Genomic DNA, 17515 nt, shown 5'->3' on the forward strand with positions numbered 1-17515 from the left:
TCTACTGGTCTAAAATTTCCCAGTTTATTCTTAGAACCTTTTTTGAACAACGGAACAAATCTACATTAGCTAACCTCCAGTACCTAACCCATGGCTAAATACATTTTAAGTACCTCTGCCAGGGCCCCTACAATTTCTGCACTAGCCTCCCAAAAAGTCCAAGGGTATACCTTGTCTGGTCCTGGGGTCTTATGCACCCTAATTTTGCCTCAAACTTATGAATTATGTGTCCATCTCCCAAGAATATATAGATGCAAAAAAAAAACACTGAAAATCTCCCCCATCTTTTTTCAGCTCCATTCACAGATGACCACTCTGATCTTCAAGTGGACTAATTTTGTCCCTTGTTATCCCTTTGCTCTTACTAAATTTATAGGAACCCTTGGGATTTTCCTTCCCCTTGCTTGCTAGAGCAACCTTATGCCTGCTTTTAGCCCTCCTGATTTCCCTTTTAAGTGTTCTCCTGCATTTCTTATATTCCTCAAGCTCCTCATTTATTCCTTGCTGCCTATACCCGCTATGATCTTCTACTTCTTCTTAACCAGGGCCTCAATATCCTTCAAAACATCAAGGTTTCCTAAATGTGCTGGGTTTGCCTTTTACTCTAACAGGAACAAACAAACTCTGTACTCTCATTTTTTTTACTTTTGAAGGCCCCCCATTTACCAAAGATCTCTAGATATCCCAGTCTATACCTGCTAGATCTTTCTGATGCCATCAAAGTTCACTTTTCTCCACTTTAGAGTCTCAACCCAAGGACCAGTCCTATCCTTTTCCATAATTATTTTGAAACTAACAGAATTAAGATCCTAAGATCCAAAGTGTTCCCCTTAACATAGTCCTGTCACCTGCCCTGTATATTTCTGCTATGTATTCATTAAGGAAACTTTCCTGAACACATTTGACGAACTTTATCCCATCCAGTCCATTTACAGTATGGGAGTCCCAGTCAATATGTGGGATGTTAAAATCACCTACTATTACAGCCTTAAGTTCAGTTTCAATTCTATAGCATACTTAAGATAAGTTCCAATTCTGCCACTTCTACTCCCTCTATCCATCCACCAGACCATGGCAAGGGTAGATACTCCCAACCTCACTGTGACCTGACCAATTTCCTAATTGCTTTGAAATTCCCCTCCCTTTTCCAGCACACTGGAAAAAGATATTCTCTCTGCAACTCTGTGGTTAACTCTTCTATCTCCTCCGATTTCTCCACTTCTCACTGCACCTTCCTTCCTATACAACCATACAACATACAGCATCTATTATTTTACAGCTTCCCTTCTGGACTCAGCTATTCCAGGCTAAGCAGTAACTAACTTGTACTTCCAATTTTTATACTGATCATAACATTGTCTCTTCTGGATGAAGAAAACCAAATCAGTCACGGCATTGAGTACAAGAATTGGGATATTTAGTTATATCTGTGCAAACTGATGGCAGTATCACACTTGGAGTATTGTGCGCATTTCTAGTCACTATACTACAAAAAAGGGGTTATTAAGCTAAAGAGGGGGCAGAAAAGATTCACAAGGATGTTACTGGGATTAGGAGCTTTTGTTATAAGGAGAGAATGGATAGGCTGAGACTTTCTCTCTATGCAAAAGGAAGCTGAATGGTGGCCTTATAAATGTTTACAAAATCATGAGAAGCTTCAATAAAAGGATGGTCACAGTCTTTTACCCAAGATAAGGGAGTCTAAAGTTAGAGACATAAGTTTAAGGTGAGAGCTCCAAGTTGCCAGATGAAGTGAGAAAGATGGATAAAGTTACAATATTTAAAGAATATTTGGACAGGTAAATGGATAGGGAAGATATAGAGGGATATGGGCCAAAGTCAGCCAAACTGGACTAGCTCTGAGAGGCACTTTATTTAACATGGACAATAGACAATAGACAGTAGGTGCAGGAGTAGGTCATACGGCCCTTCAAGCCAGCACCGCCATTCAATGTGATCATGGCTGATCAAAGACAATCAGTACCCCGTTCCTGCCCTCTCCCCATATCCCTTGAGCCCGCTATCTATAAGAGCTCTATCTAACTCTCTCTTGAAAGCATCCAGAGACTTGGCCTCCACTGCCTTCTGGGGCAGAGCATTCCACATATCCACCACTCTCTGGGTGAAAAAGTTTTTCCGCATCTCTGTTCTAAACAGCCTACCCTTTATTCTTAAAGGTTGGTTGAAGTACCTTTCTCCATGCTGTATAACTCTATGAATCAAAATAAATGGTGGGCAATCACTTTACAGAATCTCCCCATTCAGTCTGCAATTCAGAATGCAGGATGCCTTCACTTTCTGTTGTCTCTCACAATAATTCTCTATTCTATCCCCATCTGCACCTCTCTGCCTTGGACCTCTTGCACAGTTTCAATGAAAGCTCAAAAAAAAACTTTCATCTTTCAACCAGTCAAAGTAAAGCCCTCGGGGCTCAATACTGACATGATGAATTTCAGAAAACAAACCTTTCAGCTTTGTTTCAGTACAGGCCATCAATCCAAGTTAGCTCAATTCTTCCCTCTTCACAGATGCTGCTTACCCTGTTGGGCATTTCTAACATTTTCTCAGAATTCCAGTTGCTTCGGTATTCTGCACTTCACAGGTCCAGTATAGTTCTTTTTCTTTCCTTTGTTCTTCCTCATTTCCTAATGACATCTCTTCCAGACAATCATTGCAATTAACAAGTCTTCATCATCTCCTCAATAATGGCATCGTCACCTTATTGCTTATTCAACCCGTTTTGGTTTCCACAATATCAGCAATATCTCTTGCCATACCCATGCTAAGCTCTTCAATTTCATCAATTTTACCTCCAACTTCCACCCTGCCTCCAAATTTACTTGCTCCATCTCTGACACCTCTCTCCCTTTTCCCAATCACTCCATCTCTGGAGAAAGCTTGACATCTTTTACAAACCTACTGTCTCTCATAGCTTTCTTGACTATATCTCTTCCCAACCTGTCACTTGTAAAAGTGCTTTTTCCTTCTCTCTGTTCCTCACTCTGCCACATCTGATCTCAGGGTGAGGCTTTTCATCCTAGAACATCTGAATATCCTTTTTTTTTCCCAGATAACAGGGTTTCCCTTCCATCACCATCAATGTTGTCTTCACATGCATCTCCTCCATTTCCGGAGCATCTATCCTCACCCCATCCTCCCACCATCATAAAAAGAATAGAATCCCTCACCGATCACTCCACAAGCCTCCATGTGCAACACATCATTCCACCATCTCCAACAGGATCCTACCAAGATAATCTTTTTTTCTGCTGCCCTACCCCTCTACTTTCTATAGAGATTGTCTACTCATCCCTCCCCACTGATCTCCTTCCTGGCACTTATCCCTGCAAGCATGACAAGTGTAACACCTGCTCCAACACCTCCTCCCTCACTCACCACAATTCCTGGCCCCCAAACAGTCCTTCCAGGTGAAGCAACACTTCACCTACAAGTCTCTCAGGATCATCTATTGTATCTGGTCTCCCAGCGTGACCTTCTCTTTGTAGGTGAGAAGCAGCACAAATTGGGATTGGGCTCATTGAGCACCTTCACTCTGTCTGTCGCAAAATGCAGAATCTCCCCATGGCTACTCATTTTCAAATGACTTCCCATTCCTATTCTGACACATCTGTCTAAAGTCTCCTCTACTATCACGATGAGTCCAGGCTCAGGTTGGAGGAGTAATACCTCATATTCCATCTGGGTACCCTTCTCTTTTTTTTCCATTCCCCATTCTGGTTACCGCCTGTTCTCTTCTCTTTGGCTGCCCATCACTTCCCTCTGGTTCCTCTCCTCTTTCCTTTTTTTCCATGATCCATTGTCCTCTCCTATTTGAAGCATTTTTCTTCAGCCCTTTACCTCTTCCACCTGTCGCCTCCCAGATTCTTACTTCATCACTCCCTCCCTCAGCATTCACTTGCACCCTCACCTGGTCTCACCTATCACCTGTCAGTCTGTACTCCGTCCCCTCCACCATCTTCTGATTCTGGCTTCTGCTCCATTCCTTTCCTGTTCTGATGAAGCATCTCAGCCCAGAACATCAGCTCTCTATATACCTACATAGATGCTGCCAGACTTGCTGAGGTCCTCCAGCATTTTGCGTGCTTTGTTCAAAATTTCCAGCATCTGCAGAACCTCTTGTGTTACCCTTTGTTCTCTTCGCCTCTTCCATGACTTAATGAGGTAAAGTACAAGAACAAGAGCCTATTCATTGAAATCAATCCTGTGCTAGAAGCAGCATTTGGGTTGCCAAATGATTAAAGATATTGCCAGAGGTTTCATCTTATATCTTGCACCATTCCAAACCCTCAACCCAGTGAAACTGGCCATTTCCTATCTTAGACCATAAGACCATAAGATATAGGGGCAGAATTAGGCAATTTGGCCCATCAAATCTGCTCTGCTATTTCATTATGGCTGATACATTTTCCTTCTGAGCCCCAGTCTCCTGCATTCTCCCTATATCCCTTCATGCCCTGACCAGTCAAGAATCTATCAACCTTTATCTTAAATATACCCAGTGACATGACCTCCAGAGCCACCTATGGCAAAGAATTCCACAGATTCATTGTTCTCTGGCTAAAGAAATTCCTCCCTATTTCCATTCTAATAGGACAGCTCTCTATTCTGAGGTGGTGTTTTCTGATCTTAGACTCCCCCACTACAGGAATCATTCATTCTATTGATGCATTTCAGCGTTCGAAAGGTTTCAGTGAGGTCAGCCCTCATTCTTCTGAATTCCAGTGAGCAGAGGCCCAGTGTCATCAAACACTCCTCATATGACAAGCTGTTCAATCCCAGGAACATTTTTGTAAACATCCTTTGAGCAATCTCCAACATCAGCAGTTTTAGGCCCCTTATTTTTCTTATCTAAGGGGCCTAAAACTGCTCAAAATACTCCAAGTGAAGCCTCACCAGTGCTTTGTAAAGTCTGAACATTACATCTTTGCTTTTATATTCTAGTTCTCTCAAAAAGAATACTAGCATCACATTTGCCTTCTTCACCACTGACTGAACCTGCAAATTAACATTTACAGAATCCTGCATGAGGATTCCCAAGTCCCTTTGCATCTCAGATTTTTGAATGTTGTCTCCATTTAGAATATAGTGCATGCTTTTCTTTCTTCTCCCACTTCCCACTGTATTCCATTTGCCACTTCTTTTGCCCATTCTCCGAATCTGTCCAAGTCCTTCTGTAGCCTCTCTATTTCCTCAAAACTACCTGCTACTCCACATATCTTCATATCATCTGCAAACTTGGCCGCAAAGCCATCAATTCCATCATCCAAGTCATTGATATATAACATAAAAAGAAGCAATCCCAACACAAACCCCTGTGGACACCACTAATCACTGCAGCCAACCAGAAAAGGCTCCTTTTATTCCCACTCTTTGCCTCCTGCCAATCAGCCATTGCTTTATCCATGCTAATATCTTTCCTGTAATACTATTAATTTGTTAAGCAGCTTCATGTGTGTGGCACCTTGTCAAAGACCTCCTGAAAATCCAATTCTCAACATCCCCCGATTCTCCTTTGTCTATCCTGCATGTTACTTCTTTAAAGGCTTCCAACAGATTTGTCAGGCAAACTTTTTCCTTAAAGAAACCATGCTGACTACAGCATATTTTGTCATATTTTTTTACTGAGTTAAGTATTGTATGTTATTAGTTTTGCTACAACAAGTGTATGGGACATTGGAAAAAAAGTTGAATTTCCCCATGGGGATGAATAAAGTATCTATCTATCTATCTATCTATCTACCTATGTGCTTCCAACTACCCTGAAATCACATCCTTAACCTTCGACTCCAACACCTTCTATCACTTTTACAGCTACTTAAAAGTTATTCAATTTAAATGAGAAAAAAAAATCCTTGCACAACATTTTAACTTTTCTTCTTAGTTGACCACAGCAGAATCCAAGACAGTCCTTGGCATTCTACAGATCAAAGTGAGAGAGAAAGCAGAAGGCTCAAGTGTGGAGCCATATCATAGAGCATATAGAGCATTACAGAATTTATGATGCTGGCAGAAGGGAAGCCATTGCAGTGCAGGTGAATGGGACCAGTATAGATGGGTGCCTGATGGTCAATATACTGAAGCGTCTCTTTCTGTGCTGTGTGACACTAGGACATCTGCACTGATCTGAAGTGTGAGAGCTGGTTTTACTATCTGAAAGCTAATAGGCTCCAATTATCAAAATTATTTTCTTCTGAAGTTCTTGAGAAAATATTCATAATTAATGCAAAGCTTTTATAATGTAACAGTATGCATTTGCTAACAGAGCAAATATTCTTGTTTCTTTTCAGATAATGCTAGAAATAATATCATTAATGGACTTTACAAACTGGTTTATGACCAGACTGAAATGAACATGTAACTAGCTGAAAGTGAACAGAAAGGTTAGGGATAAAGGTCAGGATTGCTGGCTTTGGTTGTTATTATACAAACTGCTAAATAGCATGCACATTTAAGGAATAAGAGCGGCCTTAAATGTGATACACTTCATGATCAAAATATCTGCCGATGACAGCTCATCTACATTTACATTTGGTCATCATTAGTTTCTGGTACTTGTGTCCCAGGGAAAGTGATTACCTTTAGGAGAAATTATTGGCAAAATGTCTTTCAGTGGCAATGATAGATTCTGAAAGCTAATTATTCTTAATTATTCTTTATTTAAAAAAAGGAGGCGGATAGTAGTTTGCCTCCCAGGTGCCAGGGTCCAGGATGTTTCTGATCGTGACCACAATATCATGAAGTGGGAAGAAGAACAGCCAGATGTCATGGTACACATTGGTACCAGTGACATAGGTAGGAAAAGGGAGGAGGTCCTGAAAACAGACTACAGGGAGTTAGGAAGGAAGCTGAGAAACAGGACCTCTAAAGTAGTAATCTTGGGATTACTGCCTGTGCCATGCGACAGTAAGTATAGGAATAGAATGAGGTGAAGGATAAATGCGTAGCTGAGGGATTGAAGCAGGGAGCAGGGATTCAGATTTCTGGATCACTGGGACTTCTTTCGGGGTAGGTGGAACCTGTAAAGAAAGGAAGGGTTGCACTTGAATCCCAGGGGGACCAATATCCTGGCGGGGAGGTTTGCTAAGGCTTCTGGGGAGAGTTTAAACTAGAATTGATGGGGGGTGGGAACTGAACTGAAGTGACAGAGTAAAGGGAGGTTGACACAAATAGAGAAAGGTTGGAAACAGTGCGAAAGGGAGGATAAGCAGGTAATAGAGAAGGGACGCGTACAGACTGATGGTTTGAGATGTGTCTATTTTTATGTGAGAAGTATTATGAACAAAGAGGATGAGCTTAGAGCCTGGATCAGCACTTGAAGCTATGATGTTGTGACCATTACAGAGACTTGGATGGTGTAGGGGCAGGAATGGCTACTTCAAGTGTCAGGCTTTCGATGTTTCAGAAAGGACAGGGAGGGAGGCAAAAGATCCAAGGGGACATTGCTTTGTGGATCCAGAACTGGCTTGCCCACAGAAGGCAAACAGTGGTTGTAGACAGGTCATATTCTGTATAGAAGCCGGTGACCAGTGGTGTGCCTCAGGGATCTGGTCTGGAACCCCTTCTCTTCGTGATTTTTATAAATGACCTGGATGAGGAAGTGGAGGGATGGGTTAGTAAGTTTGCTGATGACACAAAGGTTGGGGGTGTTGTGGATAGTGTGAAGGGCTGTCAGAGGTTACAACAGGACATTGATAGGATGCAAAACCGGGCTGAGAACTGGCAGATGGAATTCAACCCAGATAAGTGTGAGGTGGTTCATTTTGGTAGGTCAAATAAGATGGCAGAATATAGCATTAATGGTAAGACTCTTGGCAGTGTGGAGGATCAGCGGGATCTTGGGGTCCGTGTCCATAGGACACTCAGTGCAGGTTGACTCTGTGGTTAAGAAGGCATATGGTGCATTGGCCTTCATCAAGCATGGGATTGAGTTTAGGAGCCGAGAGGTAATGTTACAGCTATATCGGACCTTGGTCAGACCCCACTTGGAGTACTGTGCTCAGTTCTGGTTGCCTCACTACAGGAAGGACGTGGAAACCATAGAAAGGGTGCAGAGGGTATTCATAAGGATGTTGCCTGGATTGGGGAGCATGCCTTATGAGAATAGGTTGAGTGAACTCAGCTTTTTCTCCTTGGAGCGACGAAGGATGAGAGGTGACCTGATACAGGTGTATAAGATAATGCGAGGCATTGATCGTGTGGACAGTCAGAGGCTTTTTCCCAGGGCTGAAATGGCTAGCACAAGAGGGCGCAGTTTTAAGGTGCTTGGAAGTAGGTACAGAGGAGATGTCAGGAGTATGTTTTCTACACAGAGAGAGGTGAGTGCGTGGAATGGGCTGCCGGTGGCAGTGGTGGAGGCAGAAACAACAGGGTCTTTTAAGAGACTCCCGGATTAGTACGTGGAGCTTAGAACAATAGAGAGCTATGGGTAAGCCTAGGTAGTTTTAAGGTAAGGACATGTTCAGCACAGCTTTGTGGGCCGAAAGACCTGTATTGAGCTGTAGGTTTTCTATGTTTCTATGTTATTCAACAATAGGACACATTTTATTTTAATAAATATACTTCAGAAATAACTACTAAGAGATGAGTTTCTATTGCTCTAAGTAGGGTGAAAATATAATCTTCCCTTTATGTTTCCAATTTCAGTAGGGCTAATGTTCAGCAGAAATTTCTCAACAGATTTAATTAAATTTTAGTATTAATTTACATGCAATATAACTTCACATCTTTTTTATTTCCTGCCAAAATGCATTCTTAAACACCAGTCAGGTAGAATGGGTCAGAAGCCAAATGCTTCAACGACATCCAGGATTCTTTGTGGAAATGGTTCAAAGCCGTGCAAATTACAGTGCCTTGATGAATCCCAATTGTTCTTTCTAAAAAGTAATGCTACACCAATAATAGGCTCATCCAGTTTCAATATTATCTGCCGTCATCCACCTATACTGCCAAATTATGTTAAATTGTGTAGGGATATAGGAAGTGCAGTTCAACCAAGAATCAATTTTAATTTTAGACAGGATCTTATTTTAAATTATATTAATTATTTTAACTCATGTTTTAATTCATTAGTATTGTGTGTAAAGAATCCTCCATTTTTCTTACCTTAAGTTGGACCAGATGAACATCAACATGCTTATTCTCAGTGTCCTGCTGCACAGAATATGTCAGGTCTCGAACTCGCTCAGATGTCATACGAAGCCAGTTTTCAATTTCTGGCAGATGTAAGACAACTTTCCAGTCTGCACCAGTGTGAAGTGGAGGAGGCTTCTCATAGCGCTGGATAGCATCCAATTCTTTTATCGTCCTCTCATTCTCTGGTTCTTCCAAAGGGGTCATGTTTGTGATCATGGGAGATGCGTTGGTCGCTGTGGCATCCAGCTGTTGGCTTCTCATGGGGGACAGTATGATACTCATGGCTGTTTGGGTTAAAGCCACATGAAATCCTTATGAACTCAGATGAAAACAATTGCATGTACCGAATAAAATATTAGAGAAAGCTAAATCAAAATCTAAGTAAATTTCAATTTGATCTGAATCTTAGTTCACTGGATCAATTTAGTTCAATTACTTTCCATCCTGGGGTAGGTTTTTAATTCTTTCTGAGAAATATTTAATGGCACAAATGAAGAAAGAGGAAGAGACTTGATTTTAAAAAAGTAACTTTGCATCCCTGTACTCCTAAATAACTTAATGTGAAAGTACGAGAAAATTCATTGTGATTTGACCCTGTAGATGTGTGGAACTTACACAAGTTATTTCAAAAAGTGATTACAGAACTCAGGAATGTTACTATCCACTTTGGATTCCCAAAATAATACAAAGCAAATAAAATAACACAATACCATGGGGCTGCAATTATGCAATTCTGAGTTAAGTTGTTCTTCTAAATTGCATTGAGTGATATGATTTCAGTCAGATTGATAGGAGAGGCACCACAGTTGAAAGTAGATGTTGTGAGTTGGAGGAAAGATCCGTGGTTTCATCCTCAGTCACACTCCAGCGATTCCATGCTACACAATGCATTTGGTGGTAAAGGAACAACAGACAGATGTGTGCCTGATTCTCATAAAACTCTCATCTTTCCTCAATGATCATAACTACTGGAAATCACTTTGACAGAATAATTAAAGAAAAAGAGATTATGCTCCTGCAATGAAGAAAAATGATAGGTGACATGGAAGTTCAGCCATGATCTTATTGAATGGCAGATCATTCCTTCTTCTACTTCTGATGTATCATAAATCTTTGTTCTTTATAAATAATCTATCTTACCTCATTTTATTATTTTCCTTCTTTTCCTTTTTGATCAAAATAATTGGGCTTTGGGGCATCATCAAGACTACCTTCATTGCAAACCTTGGCTGCTCTGACCAGATGGTGGTAGATAATATTAAAATCATAATAAGATTATAAAATGACCTCAACCAGGGATTCCAAAGTATTTGCCCAGTGACAATGAAGAATGATAATAGTTATCCATTTTAGACTTAAATCTCTTTTGCTTAATAAACCAGTTAAAAATAATACATGAAAAATGCATAATTTCATAAAATAAACAAAAATGTAAAATTACATAACATTTAAGGTAAACTGCAACATTGTTCTCTTCATGTTATTTATACTTCAGTATATTTTATTCTAATATAAACAATGGGAGCTATATTGTATTAATTTTACTATTTTCCACTTATTAAATTATGATACCAAGTGCAGTTTATGTTGAACATTTTGCCTCTGTGAGTCACATAGATCGATGGAACATCAGAGGCTTTGCAAAAGGGTTAGTTTTATGCTCCAAACAATTTGCAAATGTCCAATGTTTCTGACACTGTTCAGACTGAGAATCTGAAAACAAAACAAAAACTTTCCTCATCTCCAGACCTAAAAAATTCAAATGACAAATCATCAAATCAAAATATAAAGACTGTAGTGCCTAAGATCAAATGCCATTATGCATGGCAGCACAAATAGACAAGAACATAAAAAGGCAAGTAAGGTCTCTGTTTTTGTTTCTAGAAGCCTAGAATCCAACAATTGGTGGTATGTTTAAATGCAGACAAGGCCTTAAGTCAGAATCCTGCATATTTACTGCATATTATCTTATATAATTTATCATAGGTAAGATAAAAGGACAAATGAAAAGTTATAATGGAAACTCACTTGACTATTACCAGGGATGAAAACAAAAAAAATCAGGGTTATGAGAAGTTAAGCCCATTTTCATTAGAGCATAAAATCCTAACAAGTTGTCTCATGGTGGTCTCCTAAAATATGACTCGATAGGATAAAGTGTGATAGATTATTTTTATTGAACAGTTAGTTAGCATTAAGAAGATATACATTGCAAAACAAATTAAAGCACAGCATCGACCTAATTATGGAGAGTGCTAAAAATTGATTATTTTCTAAAGCAAATCACTGTTGAAGCAGAATCCATGATTCATTTAAAAAGAAGTTATTTGCAAGCAAAGGAGCATGGTAGAGTATTGGAGCAAAAGGGAAAACAAATTAGATTAAAGAACTTGTTGGCTCGATTCAGAAAAGTATGTGATTTATAAGCCATTGTATGGACAGTACTTTTTTACATAAGCATTCACAATGGGATCCTTGGCTTCCAGGAAGTCCCTAAGATTACCAGATTTCCATTTGCCTGTCATTGGACTTTGGTATTTGCACCTGCGTTATCTTATTGGGTGGCTGGCTTTAACAAATCAGATATTTTTGAGCATGTGTCAATATTTTTTGGAGTGGGAGTGTTTCAGAACTTGAAGATAGTATCTGGAAATATATATATATATATATATTTTGCAGGAGATCCCACAGAGAGTATCATTATTTACATATATTATCACAGAGTTTTCTACTTCTCCCTGAGAATCTGTCTCAATCCCAACTGCAAAAAAAGAACTACGTGAACCATTTTTTAAAATACTTTGCTTCATTTTGATTTTCCTTTAGAAACAACCTGGTACTTTCCCTTATTGAAGATCATCAGTTAGTAAACAAGTGGAAACAGACCAATACAGGACATAAGCCAGGTAATACACTCTCTAGCCTGTTCCACCATTCACTAAGATCATGGCTGATTTAATATTGGCCTCAATTACACTTTTGTCCTGTTCGTGCATGTTGAATGCACTATCCTGGCTATATATTCACACTTATGTCTCCTTATGTCTCTTTAATCATGCATTTTTAATTCAATTGCCTTCGGACTTTTCTCCCTTTAACCTACCTGTGGATTTTTATTGATATTGATGTTCAATATTGTTCTGGAATATTAGCTTATTTTTAAGATCTTTACAGATTGCCAAGGTGATCTTGATATTTTTTATACCTGCAATGAAAAAATAACAAATAAGTAAATATTGAAAATAATGATGTAAGCATGTGTTCAATGTAATACTCTCTGCTTAATATATGAGTAATAACTTCAACCACCTACTCTTTGAAACTGGATTTGCTGAGTTTAAACAGTGATTTATCCTTATTTTAAACCATAATTCATTCAACATACTAAGAACACACCACACATATTGCTTAATACAACAGGGCAATTTCACGATGGGACAAAGACGCACATTTCCTTCTTACCACTCCAAAGCAAATATCGACATACCATTTTTACTGAATCATTTAACGCCCTTTCAAAAATAGGTTAATTAAATGCCTTTATGAATCTATTAGCTCCAGTAATCATTATTAGCTTTCCAAACATTATTATTTGGAACAAATCATTAAGCAAATACTTGCTGAATTTTCAATATGGATTGATTCATTGTCAACGATCAAAACTCATTCTTTGCTTGGAGGCCTTAAAGAGGAGGAAATGCAAAATTAAACTAACAATGTGAGCTGTTGTTCAGTTAATAGAATTTTCCTTTTGAGTCAAAAGATCATGGCCTCAATTGTTAATCCCAATGCTCAGGCATAAAAATGTTAATGAACATTCCAGAACAGCACTGATGGAGCAGTACACTACCAGAGGTTATATCTTTCAGATGAGATGTTAAGCCGTCTGCTCTTTCTTGTGACCGTAACAGTTCCCATGGCATTATTTTAAAGAAGGGATTATCCCACTTAATTGGGGCACCCTGATCGGGATGCAAACGTGTCTGTATAAAAAGAAACACTAATTTTTTGGAACACAAATAACTTTGATTCACGTTCGTCTGCTACTGACACAACGAACAAAGCTGTGAACGCTGCCACAGATGGAGGACCTTCATTGCTGCCCCAAAATGCCAACAGCATGATGGGCAAAAGAAGAAGAAAGTTCAAGTTTATTGTTGTTCAACCCTCTACATGTACACCACCAAATGAAACCAGGCTCCTCTGGACCAAGGTGCACAACACAGAGCATGTAACTCACACACAACACAGAGTAAGATTACCACAAATAAATTATAAATAATAATGTGCATTTATGGCACAAGTTTAAAGATGAACAGTATAATGCTACTGGTGATTCATCCATAATGAGACCTGGGTGGTGGCAGGGAATTCAGTGAGTTCGGTAGTCTCACGGCCATTATTTATATCAATCACAGGATTGTGCTATATAAGTGGAATGTTTCTTTTAACCACCTTATCAACGCATGCCTGAATGTCATCAAAGTCCCAATGCTTGCAGGCACGGGCTGCTTTATTTTATTTGGAACTGTGAATGAAATTGCACGCTGTACATTCCCATTTCTAACTTTATGATGGATAGATGGTCAATGGTGGAACAGTTGAAGATCTTTATGCATGTTTTCTGGGGCATCATGGTAATGTAGTAGTTAGCATAACATTACTAATGTGCCAGCTGTAAGATTGCATTTGATTCCCTCTGCTGTCTGTAAGAAGGATAGATATTCTTCTCGTGACCTTGTGGTTTTCCTCCCACATTCCAAAGATGTATGGTTGATTTAGTGAGTTCTGGGCTTGCTATGTTGGCACAAGAGGCATGGAAACACTTGTGGGCTGTCCCTCACATTCTTCACTGTTTAGATTTGACACAAATGACAGATTTCACTGTGTGTTTTGATGTACATGTGTCAAATAAAGCTAATTTAACCCATTTAATCAAACTCCTATAATTATGTCCTGGGGCAGAGATGATTATCTTCCAACTTCTGTTGTGTGAAGAATGACTCCAATTATTCAATGGTGTCTCCCTTGTTTCTTCAATTTTACCATGGTTCCGTGATGCTATTTTACTTGTTGCCTTGATGTCAAGGGTGATGATTCTCACCTTCTCTCTGAAATACAGTTGGACCAAGTCTATGATGTCCAGAGTCCAATAGTTCAAGTAATGCTTGAAATGGGCATTGTTGAACCAAGTAATGCCAAGTAATTGCTACTTGACAGCACTATTAATAACACCTTTCAACCTTTTCTGTTGATTTAGAGTAACGTCATTGGAATGAATTGACCAGAGTGGATCATGATGGAAGTTATTATCTGGAGTCTGGGAATGAGAGCACTTAAAACTAAATGATTGCACCAAACATAATTGAAATGTAAAAAGATATCAAGATGATTTTGAAACTCTACAACTGATGTAACAACCATTCACTAGCATATAAAAGTATCCATGTTGCTATCGAAATATATTGGCAATGTACTCTGTTTGAACAACCAGTTAGTTTGATCTTTCATTGATTCTTGTATGGTTATTATTCTATTATAGATTTATTGAGTATGTCCACAGAAAATGAATGTCATGGTTGTGTATGGTGACAGATATGTACTTTGATAATAAATTTACTTTGAACTTTGAACTTGTTGACTTGTCCTTCTATTCAAAAGGCTTAAGCGAAGACACGATTCCATCTGTCTGGAGCATGAATTGTTTAGTTTCTCATGGCAAATTATTAATCATTTATCTGAAGTACATGTCAACTGGCAAGCAGATCTCCAGGCCAACTTCTATGATGCATCATCCTCGAAAATTGCACCATAGAGGAAGGACAATTCACTACAGCATTGTGTGTCATTCCTATGACATGGATCCTGATAATACATCACGGAAAGCTCATAATGACTGTCATGCATCACACATAATCCAATCTGTCATTTAAAAAGTCAGCCTCATTGTTCAAGCTGGATGAACTCCAGCCTCGCTCTAATGTACACTTGTAGGTTTCTGAGTTTTGGCTCTGACCTTTTGTGTTTAAGCTCTCTGAATTTAGATAAACAGAATGTGTGATTGTTTGAGAAAAAGAGCAGGAATTTAGATAAAATTTGAAGAAATTCATCTAATGCATAATTCACATTAACTTAAAATAAATCTTTATCATGGTTATTGTGAGAGTCAGACACACAAATGTTGGGAAAAATTGTTACAGAAAAGAGATCAGTGCAGGTGTTTTTTTAAGTCATGGCTTTTCAGTTTTGTAATATTATAAATAAACTCTTCTCGGGCTTCCAGCTGAGTACAGGTGTCAATTATAATCTACGTTTCAATGACAGACTCTGCCATCTTCATCAGGAATGATGTCTGGGCATGTCTAGTCCAGTGGTATTTATACCCCCATAGTCCGTTTCTCCTGATTGGGTAAGGACTAACCAATCAGATTTCCGCTCTCCCACCTTGTTTACAATTGAATTCCAGTTCTTACTTAGAGCGAGATCTTCATCTTTGCTAAATCTAGTTTTATTTCAATAGCTTCCTTCACCAGGCGGTCCCAAAAGCCATTTGAGTGGCACAGTAGTTTTGTACAGTCCAAGGCAACCCTATAGCCATTGCGAATGCAATGTTCTGCTGCCACTGATTTCTCCAGGTAACCCAAATGGATACACCTCCTGTGCTTCTAGATGTGGGTTTCTACCCTGTGTCTACAAACACTGCCCCACATTCTCAGGGAACCCTGTAAATGTCAGCCAACCTGAGTGCCAAGTCACCTTTGATCTGCATAAACTGGGATTTGATCTTCTTAGGGGTTTGTGAATGGTATTAATCTGATATTTCTTCAGAATCCTGGCGATCCTTCCAGAAACCATGAAAATATAGGGAAGACAGGTAGTAATGACAGATTCCTTCTCATTGTTAGGATTTCTGGATTTTCCATTGGCCATTAATTTGCATTAATATATCTGTTTGGGTTACCCAGAGAAATCAGCAGTTGCATTCCCAATGGCCATAGGATTGACTTCAATGGCACAAAACGTGCCACACTAATGACTTTTTGTACAGTCGGCTGAGGGAAGCCATTGAAATAAAACTAAAGGAGAAGAATTTTAACAAAGACGATGGTCTTGCTCTAAGTAAGATCTGGAATTCGAGTATAAACGAGGTGGGAGAGCGGAAACCAGATTGGATGAGGACTAACCAATCAGGAGGGATGGACTACAGGGGTGCAAATACCACCAGACTAGGCATGCGCAAGCATCATTCCTAATGAGGGTGGCAGAGTTTGGTATCGAAACATCAGTAATAATCGATATCTTTACTCAGCTGGAAACCTGAGAAGAGCTTATTCTTATGCCGAGAAAGCACTAGATCCTTTTTGAAATATTATCTTTCAAATACAATAGCGAGGGGTAGAATGTCCATAGTTATACAGAAAATAAACCCAAACAAGGATTTCATTTAGAGTTAAGAAAAGCAAAGGTCCACAACTGTAAGAACCAAGCAAAGGACTGATGACAGAATGTATTTCTTTCAGATAGAAAATGGTCAACAGCTGGATGGCTGAGTACTTTTAATTTCCTGTAATGGATACATTTTTCTTCAGATGACTGTGCTATTATTAGCAGATTGTATCTTTGGCCAAAGATTCATGATAATTTCTCCCTTGAAGAATCCCATGACACAATTACTTTTCCACTTGTACATCAATGGGAACACAACAAATGTTAGCAAATAGTTATAAATAGTTGGAGAAAGAAAGATAATGCAATAGGCTTCAATTAACGGTGTTGATTAAAATTATGGACTTCAAACATAAATCCACATTCAGTAAGCACTTGCTAGCATGATAAAAACATAAATAATAAGATAGCTGAACAGGAACATTGCAATCCTGAAATTAACATGAAAATCAGGAAATGCAGATTGTTTTCAACACTATGGAGTAAATTATAATTCACTATGCAATTGAAACAGAAGACAAGCAAACCCCACTCTGCAAGAACAAATTATGTCTTGACATTTTATGGACACTTTACTCAATGGTTCTATTATTTCAACAGTAATGATTATTTTGTCCATAACTGGCCTTTTCTTTAGGTATCCAAGGCAGCAGCTGCCAGTCTCAGCCCAAGTGGTTCATTTTAAACAAAAGATTTTACAAAATATTAATTTGTTTTGTGTCTCTTTCATTGCTGATGAATTTCTGGTGGATTTCCTGCTTTTACTTCAGTCAAGTTACTCCTAGGGAACTAGTTAAGCTAATGAAAAAAATTGCAGCATATACCTGTCTGTGAAAATTGATGCACAATACTTGGCCTGGATTTTACAGCATTATCAAAAATAATGTGGTGATATTCAGCAATACCACACTGCAAT

At 39.0% G+C, this 17515-nt stretch overlaps 1 protein-coding gene across 6 annotated transcripts in view; it reads right to left on the bottom strand.

The window, feature by feature from the left end:
* akap6 (A kinase (PRKA) anchor protein 6) overlaps positions 1 to 17515 on the bottom strand; it is a 404269-nt gene that overhangs the window by 336925 nt on the left and 49829 nt on the right. For all 6 annotated transcript variants that reach the window (XM_073040038.1, XM_073040040.1, XM_073040039.1 and 3 more), the window contains exons 2-3: positions 12257 to 12358; positions 9124 to 9437 (exon numbers count right to left, since the gene is read on the bottom strand). In XM_073040038.1, coding sequence (XP_072896139.1) covers positions 9124 to 9435 — 312 coding nt within the window. In that variant the 5' untranslated portion in view covers positions 9436 to 9437; positions 12257 to 12358. The remainder of the gene's footprint in view (positions 1 to 9123; positions 9438 to 12256; positions 12359 to 17515) is intronic.

The sequence above is a fragment of the Hemitrygon akajei genome, chromosome 3, assembly GCF_048418815.1.
Source record: "Hemitrygon akajei chromosome 3, sHemAka1.3, whole genome shotgun sequence".
NCBI classification, from domain to species: Eukaryota; Metazoa; Chordata; class Chondrichthyes; order Myliobatiformes; family Dasyatidae; genus Hemitrygon; species Hemitrygon akajei.